The sequence below is a fragment of the Calonectris borealis genome, chromosome 5, assembly GCF_964195595.1.
Source record: "Calonectris borealis chromosome 5, bCalBor7.hap1.2, whole genome shotgun sequence".
Taxonomy (NCBI): Eukaryota; Metazoa; Chordata; class Aves; order Procellariiformes; family Procellariidae; genus Calonectris; species Calonectris borealis.
Window position 1 is genome coordinate 16343847 of NC_134316.1, and position 14160 is coordinate 16358006.

The following is a 14160-nucleotide window of genomic DNA, read 5'->3' on the forward strand; positions in this document are numbered from 1 at the left end:
CAAGAATGAACAACTTCTGATATGCTTCCAAATCCAAAAAACAGTCATGCCATTTAAGCTCCATTTAGTGCTCATGGACAAACTTACTCATATTGATATACCTGTGACTTAATCAGAGAACAGTTAAGACTCCACTGTCCCACATGTCAGAGTTAAGTAAGAGAGATCTCATCTTGAAAGGCTAACCAATTGGTCCCCTTTTCCATCTATTTCTGACTTGCTCCTTGTATACAGCTAAAGTTCCATCAAAAAAGAGGAGTAGCTGACTCTAAGTGAACATTTTGACCAGATGTCTTTGTTCTTTCACAAAAAGTCAATTTTTAAATTTTTTTTTTTTTTGAAGTATTAAGTGAAGTGTATTTTTTCTTCTAGAAAATATGGAGGATAAAGTCAGCACACACAGTGGGTCATATCTGAAAAGATGTCAGTAAGGAGCATGTGTTCTGCTTACATCCGAGTCTCTTTCATTCCTAGAATCAATTTCATGAAGCATGAGGAGCAGAAACATGGGAGCACAGATTACAGACAGTACAGAACCACCTCTTGGGTTTAACTACAAAATGGATTAAAAATAAATACAAAAATTGCTCTTCCAGCTTTAGATAGTTTTTCATTTGACCAACTGAACTACAGACCCACATCAGGTCATCGGAAAACTACTGCTATTGTTAGTGGTAAATTTAAATCCTTAAGAATAAAAGAATAAACAAACATCATGGCACAAAATACTCCTCCATGATTTCCTGAGTTCTAAAGAAATTAGTTAAATCTGTGTATCAAGGAGAACATGTTACAGCATGTGTTAAGTAAAGACCTCAAACTGGAAAAAACCCTGCTTTATAAATGTTACAAAAAATCAATAGAAACAATACACTATGCCATTTTCCTTACCCCCTGAGCTTTCACTGGAATTTATTTGTGGCACAGTGACTTCAGAAGCCTGTATGTTGGTCACAGATGCTGCTGTTACAGCTGGCGCAGGACTGCTTCTGCTAAAAAGAGAAAAATGACAAAACGCTGAACATCAGTAAAACTATGGTGCTATATGATCCACCTTTCATGACATCATATGCATGGCCAGTAACCATAGCTGATAGGGTTTTACCTACATTACAGAGCAGAACTTATAATACTATGTCACAGTAGGAAGACAGAAATGAGCATTGCCCATCTACTATCAAACTTGAGCAATGGAAGCTATTTCAAATATTTAATCTGAATCACTTCAGAGACAGTTTTTTAGACCAGTAAGAAGTTGCATTAAAAAAAGGAAAAAATTAAGGCAATGTCTGCCAAATAAGGTGCAGGGGAAAACGTAGCAACTATTTTCCTGAAGAATGGAACAAAACCAGCGTAGAAGGACTAGAACAGAAAGTTTGTTTTCTATCTACACACACTATTACGACTACAATTTCAGTCTGGACTTCCCAAGCAAAGGCTTGGGATTTCACACAACAAAAAAAATGGTTTTGCATTTTCAAAAAAACAGGGAAGCAGTATGTGTCCAAAATCAACACAGGGCAATTTCCACTCCAAGTGGGACATCCTAGATATCATAGACTTGTTTTAATAGCATGGCCAGTGGCATCAACTATTGAAAATCATTTAGCAAGGAAGACTAACTAAAAGAGCACTTGTCAAAAGGAGTAAGTTTAGTGAACTTAAGTATTTTATCCTACATAACATCCTATAATATACATCTAATACTGCACAATTGTAGCAGATTGATGTTAACTTCTCTGTGTATCAAACAGACAAACATGAGACTCTTGAAAGAAGAGAGAATAGAATCCCATTTACTTGGGCAAATTGAAGTTTAGATAGGAAAAGACTTAATACAGAAAGTTAGGATTAAGATAAACATTAATATGTACACTTTGAAAATACAACGGAAAATTATGTTCCTATGCTTAATTTGCATAGATATCATCAGTAATAGCAGTAGCACTACTCATTTCCCAGACCGAATGCCTAAACTTCCCCACTGCCTCACATTTTGATCCAAAACTCACATAACTCTTCCTCACTCTCATACCTCAATTTCCTGCTTACTACCACTCACAGTCTCCTACTGCAGTGCCCCCAAGTTTCTGTATCACCTTGTTCTTCTAAGCATCTTTACCCAACTTTATAATTCCTCATCTGAAGTCCAATGTCATGCTCCCTAACCCCCAAATTTAGCCCTGCTCTAGTGCTCAAACTGGAAATAAGAATGTTTGCAAGCTCCAATTTGGAACATTCACACCTTGATTAACTGTAGTATCTCACACATGCAATATTTGCTATGCTTTTAACACAAGTAATTCGGGAACAGAGAGCAACAAGAAGACTGAAAGTCTTCATTACCCCTGAGAACTTCCAGAACTGTTCAATGGACTCGTCTTCATAGCACTAGTAGGCGAAGGCACAGACGTGCTGTTATCACTGTCCATAGACAAGTCTAGGCTGCTGTCGTTCAGAGCTGTCAACCTGATCCCTTCTGTCGAATGCTGCAATCCACAAGACAAAAGAAAATTGTACTAGTCTTATTAAAGGCCTGAAAATCAACAAAGATTCAAATGATGTAATATTTCAGTTACGCAAAATGTTAGCTGTTATATTTGTGGGAAAAAAAAAACCAACAACAAAAAAAACGAGAGGTGATTTAACAGTGATGAGCTTCCACCATGAACTAAGCATGTATGCGTGCCTTAAATGCAGTTAAATTTAAGTCCTTTTTTGGAATAAAAAAAAAAAACCTGAAAGTAGGAGCATTTCAAAAATGCAAACATAAGTGGACAATTTTCAAATCCTTTTACATGTAAATAATCCAGTATCCTGTCACTACAAACATTTAGATTTTCACGTTCACAATTCAGGTAAAGATTTGTCTGAACCAATGATGTTCAAAAACATAAGATAAATTGCTATTACATTTAGTGATTGTATTTTCAACTTTATTTCAAGTTTCTCTGTTTTTGTGGGCTTATAGATACTGCTTCCGTTAACTTCAAAGTAATACTGATGTACACCAAAACCACAATTAATACAAAGAATTTAGAGACTGATTTGAGTCAGTGAAGAACAAAAACCCTCCTCTGACATAAAACTACTTAAAGAGATACATTACTTAATATTTACATTGTCCTCTGAAACTTATTTCAAACAGATTTACATTTGGTTTCAATACAAGATTTCCTGTTCTTTAAAAAAGCAGTTAATATAAAACAGCTATAGTAATAAAGCATGTTATTCAGATATACCTAAAACAGAGTATATAACAGTGGTTTTAGCTATTCACAAAAACAAGCAAACCTGTATTGCTCTCAGATTAAGTTAACACAAAGAAGCAGGGATTTTGAAATACAGACTAAAATGTTAAATTCAATGTTCCACCCCCTTCTTCCTGCCTCCAGTGAGAGTAAATCACATCCAACATAACAGCTTAATTAAACATTTTGCTACCATTCTCATGTATGGCCACACAGGTAACTATATATTGAGGGAGAATGTAACCCTGGATAGGCAATGGGCAATGTTCTGATGTCAAAACTGTCATTTAAATCTTTTATTCTTAATTAAAAGAGCATACAATACCAAAAGCTGCCAAGTTGTAGGTTGAAGAATACTTTCCTTCAAATTATCCTCAAAGTATTCAACCTCAGTTACAGCAAGAGACTACCGTCTTAGATACAAAAAGGCAGCAACAAGTTTAACATTCTACTCTGCTTCTATTTGATGACTTGCAATTTTACATTTAGATGACTTACAGGAAAATCTAAGTAATAACAACTTAAAAGGAAAAAGCTGGAGATAGCAAGAATTGCTTGACTGATTGTTCTATTGGTATTATTACAGATGCTTCCTTTAGGTGACCTGTATGTTAAAATAGCAAGAGAGCTTTAATACCTTATTATTAGACTGTTTCAAATCTGTTTAGTTTAGGAAGGCCAACAAAACACGATATTTCAGCCAGACCTGAAGACACTATCCATGCTGTTGATGTTCTGGGAAATCTATTATTATATTTAGGGCATCTAGTAATACTGCTACAGTCAAATGACATCACATTGCTTATACAGGTAAAACTAAGCTTTCAAAATATGATTTTAGTTCTTTGATTAGTAAATCTAAAAAGCTGAGGAATCACTTCTCAATGGCATTTTTATTCCTCTCAAATATTAGTCAAGTTTACCTTTTTCTTTTTCTGAAGCACGTGATTAGGTAGCAGTTGGTGAAGTTGCTTACGTTTCACATGCCTTGCAGCAATCTTCATATCCATCTCAAACATCTTGCTGTTTATTGCTTGCCTATAAACTACACAATTAGAACAACATTAACACATATTGAAGCATTTTGCAAAGTCCACTTACTTGCCCAGGCAGAAACAATTTGCATTTCAGAACATTTATTACCCTCGAGAACAAGCATAGCGTTTCCTTGTTCTGGAGGAAGAAAGTGAACTGCCTACTATACCAGCACTAACACTACAAACACTAAAACGTTACATTGGAAACAGGTGACCTGTTTTCCAAGAAGAATATCTTGCAAGCATGCAGTTCTCTAAACTATATTGTTAACAAGTTTTAACAGTAACAGGTCTGAAGTGAATTCTTCATTTCATCTCAAAGGGACTAAAGATAGAAATAAGATTTCCTCATGAGAATTACATTATTTACATAAAACTATTTTCTTCACAGTTGATTCAGCTTTTACTTATGCAGCTCCTGCACCAAATGGATTCTAATTGAGGATTGAATGCTTGTGTGCCAGCTAATATATTACAAATCATTTTGGCAACTCAGATACCACTACGTTTTTATACAAAAGTGATTAATGTTTGTTTTTTTTCTGCTGTGTTTGGGGTTTTTTTTGGTTGTTGCTTTGTGGTTTTTGTTTTTTGTTTTTTTGTTGTTGTTTTTTGGGGGGGGTGTTGATGTTTGTTTTTTTAGTTATGTTTAATATAATGAGCTGTTTCCCTTCACCTCAGATCATTTACTTCTGGTGAGTCAACATGGTTAGTGCTAGTATAGGAACTACACTGCAATCCAACATCTTGGGTTCAAGCAAAGCCAGGTAAAAATGAAAAATTTGTTGTTCTTTCACGCCGACTTTCTATACAATGTTGAACAAAGCTGTGGCAGACGTACGAATAAAAAAATTGTTTTGTAGATCTTAAATACAAAAAAACTTAAGAGGTATCTCCCTTATTCACTGTCTATTCTACAAACATTAAGGAATTTCATTGAATAAGCCGTGAATGTGTAATTAAAAAAGCTGTTAAGAGACAGACACACAAAGAGCTCAATGAATACTACGTATTAAAGAGCCTACTACACTAATTCTTGGTATTGAAGAAGCTCATAAAGCCTCTGCGTAAAGATTACACAAGTTACAGTTAAGGTAGGGGGCACGCTCAGGAAAGCCAGACATGGTTAAAGCATTCCATATTCCTAACATTTTTTCTTACCAAAGTTTCAATGCAAGGAAAACCTAGCCCACTCTTCATGGCTCTCTTCCTCCCCCTGCTCCCACTAAAAAGCAAGCTATTCCCTAATTTCATTCTTGAAAATGCTTCAGCAGTTTTCATAAAATCTTAGGATCTATTTCAAAAGACAGGGCAAACAGAAGCTTCCGGGATGGATTAAAAACAATGAAGAGAGACCCACATTAATTTGAGATGACAAAGAAACCCACAACACACAAACAGAAATTGTTTGCTAGCTGGTTACCTTTGGAAGTGTATTTACAAATTGAACAGAAAATTATGTATCACAGTCTACAATGATTTTGATGAAATGCTACTTCATTTAAAATTGCATATATTTAGACAAATTTCAGATTTGAATGTAGTGCAAGTAAATCAGATTCAAAAATCATAAGCGCAAGTTTTAGTATTTTCATACCAAAAATCTCACAAGTACACTATTGAAATATTTGTTTATAAACAATAAAAGACCTGAGAAACTGTCATTCATAGACTCCTTCACTCCTTCAAAGCAGCAGCCAAGCTATTATGCCTTTTCTATATTCTCAAAAATTAGGATGATGTGTCTATAGTTTCACCTTCACCACTTATAATCAAAAGGAATATTCCACCTCTCAAGAAAATAAAAATCCCTTTGACTGAAAAAGGCAGAGATAGATACAGAGATATATATATATTTAGATATAAATATATATATACACACACACACACACAGACCCTCCATTGCAGCTAGATATGACAATAAAGAACTTTCAAACCTTGGCATGATTTACTTAAAAATATAAATATATGTATATTTATATTCTATTCACTCATACACCCACAGCGGGATGGGGGTGGGGAGCGGAGGTGTACCATCTCCTTGCTTCCAGTCTTACTGAGCCTCAGAAATCCAGAGACCAGGGTTGCATTAGGTAGCACTTGAGCCTATTCCTTTAACTCTTGTAAATATGTAATACTTGAGCCCTAACTGTCATTTGTTTAAAAAAAGATATTGCAAATTTATTAGATAAGCCTGTCAAAAGTACTGTTCCTTTCTTAGTCTTAGACTCTGGAGAGTCACACTCTTACTCACTATTACCAATTCTTTACTTTCAAACTTCTTATCCATGTTCTAAATTATTTTCGTGAATCAAAAAGTAAACATCAGAAAAAGTCAAAAAGGTTTCTTGCACTGAGTGTTGGAAATGAAAGTAAAAGTTACTGAACCAACTAGCTAGTATGAAACGCCATGGAATAAAAGGCATTTTGTTCTAGAGTCTACTAGATACTCAGCTTTAATCCACTGATAAATTCAGTTTCACCAAGTCATAAAAATATTTAAACTATACACATATTGTCAAAATGAAGTTACGCTAGGTAGTTTGCATATGATAACCAATCTGTCTGTTTAATAAAGAACTCAATACAATGTACCATTTTTAGTGAGATCTGAAAGATTTGTGTGTATCGTTTTAATCAGTTTTAATGAAAATAAACTGAAAACAATTAGTCTGAAGTGTCTAGAAGCACTAAAACTCATTAAAACTGTATTTCATTAAATAACACCCTAACTCCTTAGCTGAATCCTTCTACTCTATGTCTAGATACAATTCTACTATTGAAACAGATTACATTACGAACAAGGAAAATAACTTCAATAAGTTTATTAATGCCACAACATCTAGAAAGCAAAACTCACCTGTGTCTGTAAAAGACTGAATGTCGTAGGTAAGATCAACACTTAAATTTTCAGAATTTTCGGTTTTCTTAAACACCAACCCAATCACCCACATTGTACGGTATTCTTCCCTGGAAAATTTTACAGAAAACAGTCATATAATACTGACAGAAGAACCGAATAATCCAGTAAGTTATCTGCTGCAATAGACAACAGTTGTATATTTTAGCTCCACTAGCAATGGTGAGCTAGCCATAGAAGGGCAAAAAACAAAGCTGACGACATTCCCTTTTCATTCGCAATACAAAAAAAGTCATGAAACACTGACACATCTGTCTCCAGCAAACTTAATGAACCAAGATCATCAGTAGATTACTTCATTCAAGTGTGCTTCTGTATAGATTCTCTCATTTTTAGGAGTTACAACTAGCCGTTGCAACTGTAAAGGAAATAGATCTGTGAAAGGAGATCACAGATTTTCAGCACCTGAAAGTAGTCAGAATCCATTACCTTACTAAACAACTTCCATTTTGCCACCTAAACTTGTCTTCAACTCTAGAATGTCTGTAACTCACCACAAAGTGCAGTTTTCAGGTAAGAAGAGCCTCCCTTTAACAGCTCACCTTCACATAATATATATGGAAGATGAACTATTATATGCTATTACAGAACATAGTGTAATACTTCTATAGCAGCTCAAGACATTTAATGTTTTAATTCAAATGTTTTTTCCCTGTAAGACAACTTCAGAAGCACACTGTTTTCCAATCAATCAATGAACAAATTTAGGCAGGCAGGTGAAAGAACATACACTGTTTACATCGGGGAAAATGACCTTTCCTAAAAGCATTGCCTGCATCAAGTCCTCTGAAATAAGTTGTAGCTGTATTTACCCACTAAAATGGTGCTGAAGAGCTACTGCCCGCTTTTGTCCAAATTCACTCGGAACATGCATGTAATTTATGTATGTAACTTTAAAAAAAAAAGTACCACCATACTGTCACTCGCAGCAGTTGATGTCTGGAAAAGGCTGTGTGGAAGGTAAACAATGCTTTTCACATATTCCCAGTGAAGACAAAAATTTCTTCCCCATTCTCACACTTCACACAAAAATATGATTCCTTTACAAGTTAATTACAACACTGTCTAGAAATAAAATAAAGTCTTAAAAAGAGTTTTTAGCCCACACACCTGCCGTCATTGTTTTGAGTGGGGGAGGAGGGGGCAGCAGAGGGGGGAAGGAGTTGAAAAACATATATAATACTAAACAATTTGAAGTGCTTGGTATTCTCTCCACTGTTTCCACATCCCAAGGAATTCTAACATCAGCCATTACCAAGTTTAAATGATATGCATCTCAACTGCTAAATTTAATAACATCAAATGTACTTAGTTACTCAAGATTTTGGTTCTACTGTGCCTGATGTTCTACCTGATTCTCAGTGCTGCCTCACAGTTAAAACTGTCGTACCAACTGATGCTAGATGCTCAAACAGCAGCAGCTAAGTAGCAGTAGCTAACACAGATTACTGGCAAGAAATTACGCAATTAATACAGTTCTTAGCAAAAACATATTCTTTCCTTACAAGTTATTTTCTGGCTCAGAAATATTCTTATACAGAATAAAGAATATCTACTTTTACAAATAGTACTTGAGAAGAGCTTAAAACTCTTTGCTTTTAGATGCTGTCATTAAAAATTAATCTATTTAAGATTCTATAAAAATGCTAGTTTATTAATTAATTAATTGGTATTTTAGCTAAGTTAGTTCCTCACCATCACATGAAAAAACAGTTTTGCTTACTTGTCAGGATTCTCCTTGGGTGCTGGGAATGACTGTGGATTCACATGAGCCAGTGTAATGAATTCATTCTTCTCCAGGTTTCCAACTAGAATACGGATTTTTGATTCCACCAAGCCCACCCTGCATAAACGTCATTTATTAGCAAGTTCTCATTAATACGAAATAATAGAAGTATCTAATATCACGTATCAGGATAAAATCCTCAACATTCTCCTTACACTAATACTTGAAACTACAAATGAACTAGTGCACTATACATGACAGATTAATTCAGATCAATAAACCAAGTGAATGTGTTACAAAAACTAATGCACGGGAAGAATGCCCTGAAGCTCTCATTATGGCCTCATTTTACAAATGGAATTAAACAGCAAGACATTACACATCATGTAAAAGGCAGTCAGCAAGAAACTCCTACATATTTCTGCAATATTCTTTTGGCTTCAGATGATGAATTTTAAAGTTGAAGAAATTCGCAGTACCTGACAATCTTAAAACTTCTCTAATAAAAGAGAGCAGAAACAAGAGAAAGAGGCATTTTTGAGAAACAGTACTTCAAGAGATTGAAAACATACCTCCTCACGCTGCTTATTAAAAAAAGTACGTAAGGCTGAAGAAAATAAGATTTGTAAAGTGAACCTGACAGTGCTGTAAAGAAGCAAAATTCAAGCAACAGCCTTCACTCCCTGGTTCTTCATTTTTACCGTTTTTCAGAAGTGTACCATCTTCATCCATTTAATTTTGAAACACTGAAGTTCCACTTTGTTTTGTTAAAAAGAAACTAGATACACTAGATATTCCCTTGCATCCAAGGCTGACAGGTTTTTGTTTGGTTTTGTTGTTTGGTGTTGTTTTTCTTTTAAATAGCAAGCATTATACTCACCATTCTAGTCGCTGTTTTTCTGTCGGTGCGCTTGCTAGAAGTACAATATAATGCCTTTGGAGATAAAGACAATATGCTATTCTATTTATACTTCTAAAACTAGACATTCAAACCTTAATATTAAAACTTTGCAGTAAGTTCTACATTGCAGACTACAGACTATTAGCTTAAGTATATACCCAATAATAAAATTAAGCATTGTTAAATAGACAAAGGGGCTATGTCCCCCAAGCGCATGACTAAGGACTTCTTGAAACATTTCAGATTTTAGGGACACTTGCAACTACACTTTAATACCAGTAACCTTAATAACAGGCTAGGAACATAGCACTAATTGAAAAACAGTACAGATATTTCAATACCTAATGAGATCAGGGATTTAACTGACTACTAGAGATTGCAAGCAAAAACAATTGTTCACAACCATCTACACGTCAGTTGTCTTAGTCTCAACATTATTTCTGAATAGTTAGAAGAGTGGTTAGCACATATGCATTCGTTCAAAGTCAAAAATAACACTATCAAATGTGATTTAAAAAAATCTTATATCTGCATTTTAGAATTGTCTGAAGACACTTATCTGAAACTTCACAAGGAATGTTTCCTCTGATGATAATTCTTAAGCTCTCAATTATATTCCAGGATAATCAGTGTATACCCACTGTAAGTAAATTTCAAAGAAACAGTATACAAAGCAAGAATGGTATTTTAAACAAAAAAGCCCAAGGATGGTGGAACAAGAGATGATTACTTTTAACATGAACTTGAGTTCATAATGAGAGGTGGGGGAACCTTATATATTTACAGTCAGGTTTTTCAGAAGTTTATCTGGGAAGTTTATTTTAACATCCTAAGTCACCCAACTTGGCACTACTCTATACTGATACGGTGTATTTAGGTATCTTCAGAGCAGGATTTAAAGAACCGTAGTAACATGAGGAATTAGACCCTAGTACATATATCTCAGAAAGGAACACAAGGTCAATGATGGTGAAAAACTATGATGCAAAGAGTCCTCTGATGCTATAGGCTTTTAAATCGTAATAGTAAATCAAAATCAACAGATCAAATCAAGTAACTACATGTTTCTATACTTATCTTTAGGCGGCAAGAGAAGAAAAACTGCTAAATGCCACAGTCCTTTGAATTCAGTCAGAGAATGTCAATGAAATAAGAGGACTGGAAAAGAGAGATTTGGAGAAACTTCTTCCCTCTTCTGAATAGGGCTTTTTATCTACTTATTTTTTGCATTTTGGCAGTATTAACTGCTTCATACAAAAATGTTTTTCCTGTTATCTTATTGAAATCCTCATTTTAGTTACTTGTAGGATACCATGACCCAATCATTTATCTTTTTTTTTTTTAAAAAAAAAAAAAGAGAGAGAAAGTAAGGGTCCTTTACTCAAATTCTGTATAAGTTACTAATTTCTAATATCAGTTTCTCCTAAGGAGCACTAGATATGCAACTATCATCCATAAGATTCCTACATCATACATACCACACACACTTGCAGAATGTTTCATTTAGTAGGAAAGACAACTCAAGCTTTTTGTTGTTTTTAACCATGTATGAACTGGAGACAAATCTCAAATCTGCAAGTATTTGAAGAAACTCATTTTACAGTTACTTATTAAAAGCAGCTCTTCGAAACAAACTTCTGAAGAACAATTTAAAAAAAAATTGAATTTGGCTATGTCTAAAAGCCTCAACCTAGAAAAAAACCCTAAGCCTTATTTATGAAAATAAGTATAATGATTAGCTATTTTTGCTCAGGTAGTGCTAGCTGCTAGCTGAAAAAGAAAGAAAAGGAAAAGATGCAATTTCTTCACCCCCACCCCCAACTGTTAAAACAGTGCTGAAAGGGAGTTAATCACTGGAAATCTGCTACTGCCATTTTCAGTAAAACTTAAATAGCACAAGCTGTTAAAAATTAAGACATACTTAGTTTTAGAGTCCAAGGTCTCACTGCTAAATTTTACAAAGACAAGATTTGTTATCAGTTCTTCATTTGTAATTTTATCACAAAGAATACATCTAATTCAGAAGTATCTATTACTTCATGATAAAAAAAAATTCTGAAGTGATGGTGATCTCAGTGGTGATTTTTAGATGCAGGATATTATTTTGAAGTATATGAGTTTGGTCTTTTTTTGGTTTTTTTTGTTGTTTTGTGGGGTTTTTTTTTTTGGTTGGTTGGTTTGGGTTTTTTTTTAGAAACTGGTGCTGTTTCTCTCCCACTGTTTCCCTATCAGCATTATGTTTTCATAAAACTAACCTAATGTAGATATTATGGAATTGTCTTACACTATTAACACCTGTACCTACAAAAAAAACGAAGTATTTTTAGGAGTCATACTACTTTCTGAAAAAAACTGGGAACACCTGAACATATTCATTTCAATTTTTCTTTATTAAGCTGTCCAGGATTTACACTTTAAATTATACAGTGCTTTAGATAAAGTCCTATCAAAGCAAGTGTTCAAAGTACCTTTTTAAAAGGTATGTTTATATTCTACTTATTTAGCAGGGTATCTGTCTTTATAACAGAAAACAATATGCTAGAGCTCATTAAATGAGTGTTATTTCTCTCATGACCATACTTCCCTCTTGGTTTTAAACTCTAATAATTTCATTCTCATGTAACACTTCATACTCATGTTATATCCACTTGAAATTATTCTTATCATTTCCCTGTAAAACACCATACCCAGCAAGTGTGTGTTCTTTGTTGTTGTTTCCCATCTGAAAAATTTGAACGTACATGAAGGGCAGATAACACGTCGTAACTCCCTAACTGCAAGTAATTGCTGACATTTTAAAAATAAGAAAAATTAATAAAGCTAGTAAAAACAGATTTCCCCATTTTCCCAATTTCTAATCTGCTCCTGCCATGCAGGTATGCAGTAGCCTCCAGATTTCCTTAGTCACACATCATTGAAGTTTGTTTATTTTAAACACAGCTAACAAGTCAAAAGTGTTTACGATCAACACAGATGTTTAGCAAATAATTGCCATTGAGTGATACAGATTACTAAAGCTATGCTTTCAAAGAAGAAAAGAAAATGTTTTTAAAAGCATGTCTCAGAGCAAGGATCAGATCTTCTCTTATCTGGCAGAGCACTACACACTGCTTTGAATTTCAGCACGAACAAGTCAAAGCACCTACAATTTAAACAGGAGAGTGTGAAAAGGGGAAAAAAATCCAAAACGTCTAGTTTTCAGATGGAGATTTGACCAACAGAGCCACATTTATTGCATACTGCATATAATGATTTTATTTTGTAAAGGTTACTAACCAAAGCTTTAAATTAACCTACTAAGGTAAAAGAGAGAAAATCTTGGGCAATTTAAATTAAAGCAGGCTCCACAATACCATTTCACAGTTAAAAAAAAAAGACCTTTTGTGCAAAACATACAAAACCTGGATACTAAATGTTGGCAAGAGAAGCTTTTATTGCTAAAATGGTAAAATGGCTAAAGCTGGTACACAAAAGACTATATTAAAATGGAGATTATTTCAAATGATATTTAATGTTTCCTATTTTTTCCTAGTTTTGAAAGAAACAAAGAAAATGTACTAGGGAACTGATTAGCAACCACGTTGAGCATAAACTGATTTGTCTGTAGCCCATTTTTAACTTCAAAAAATAATATAACTTTACAGTGCTCTTTTAAGTGTATTCAAACTTAATCTCCAAGGTATAACATAAAAGCCATCCAAACATTTTAAAGCTTTTATCATGCAAAAGGTATAGAAACAAAACACAGACACATTATGAAGGTCATCAGTCTCTTTTAATGGGGGAACTGTATATTTCAGTCTTGTTTAGATTAGTACATAACCAACCAACCACCCAACACAGAAACAAGTGTAAAATATATTTGATCTTGATTCAAGAAAAATGGGTCTCCAATTTCAACTGAGGGCAAAGAAGATGTAGTCCGTATTTTAATAATCCATATTTATTATAAAAATACAACTTTCAGCAAGTCCATATACATTTAACAAGCTTCTGCCCCACAAGCATATTACTAGAAACCCTAAAAATGTGAAGTGTGAACTTCAGTATTTCCCTTAGAGACATTACAAAATTAGAGAAGCTAGGTGTGAGAGAGTATTAATAAAGAGCCAAAAGCCTTAAGCTTTAATGAAAAAAATCTAGTAATAACTAGTACATCTGGCAGTTAGTCAACACAATTGCAAAAATATCTTTTATTATCAGAGTGAACTGTTGACTATGTTGACAGAAGAAAACATACAGTTTCAAGTACGTATTCATCTTAAATATAGACCTTCAGAATTAGTTCTTTTAATAATCTTGTTTCCTGGGAGGCAAGACCCATT

At 34.1% G+C, this 14160-nt stretch overlaps 1 protein-coding gene across 18 annotated transcripts in view; it reads right to left on the bottom strand.

The window, feature by feature from the left end:
- PAPOLA (poly(A) polymerase alpha) overlaps window positions 1–14160 on the bottom strand; it is a 47269-nt gene that overhangs the window by 7453 nt on the left and 25656 nt on the right. For 10 of the 18 annotated variants that reach the window (XR_012673815.1, XM_075151148.1, XM_075151142.1 and 7 more), the window contains 6 exons: window positions 9815–9868; window positions 8932–9051; window positions 7149–7258; window positions 4175–4296; window positions 2347–2489; window positions 892–992 (listed from right to left, as the gene is read on the bottom strand). Coding sequence is in view for 15 of the 18 variants with exons in the window: in XM_075151148.1 (XP_075007249.1) it covers window positions 892–992; window positions 2347–2489; window positions 4175–4296; window positions 7149–7258; window positions 8932–9051; window positions 9815–9868 (650 nt within the window). In the remaining 3 variants the exon portion in view is untranslated. Of the gene's footprint in view, window positions 1–891; window positions 993–2346; window positions 2490–4174; window positions 4297–7148; window positions 7259–8931; window positions 9052–9814; window positions 9869–10390; window positions 10476–10947; window positions 10994–11891; window positions 12978–14160 lie in introns of those variants that run through there. The other 8 variants (XM_075151147.1, XM_075151146.1, XM_075151141.1 and 5 more) reach the window with 5 other exon arrangements.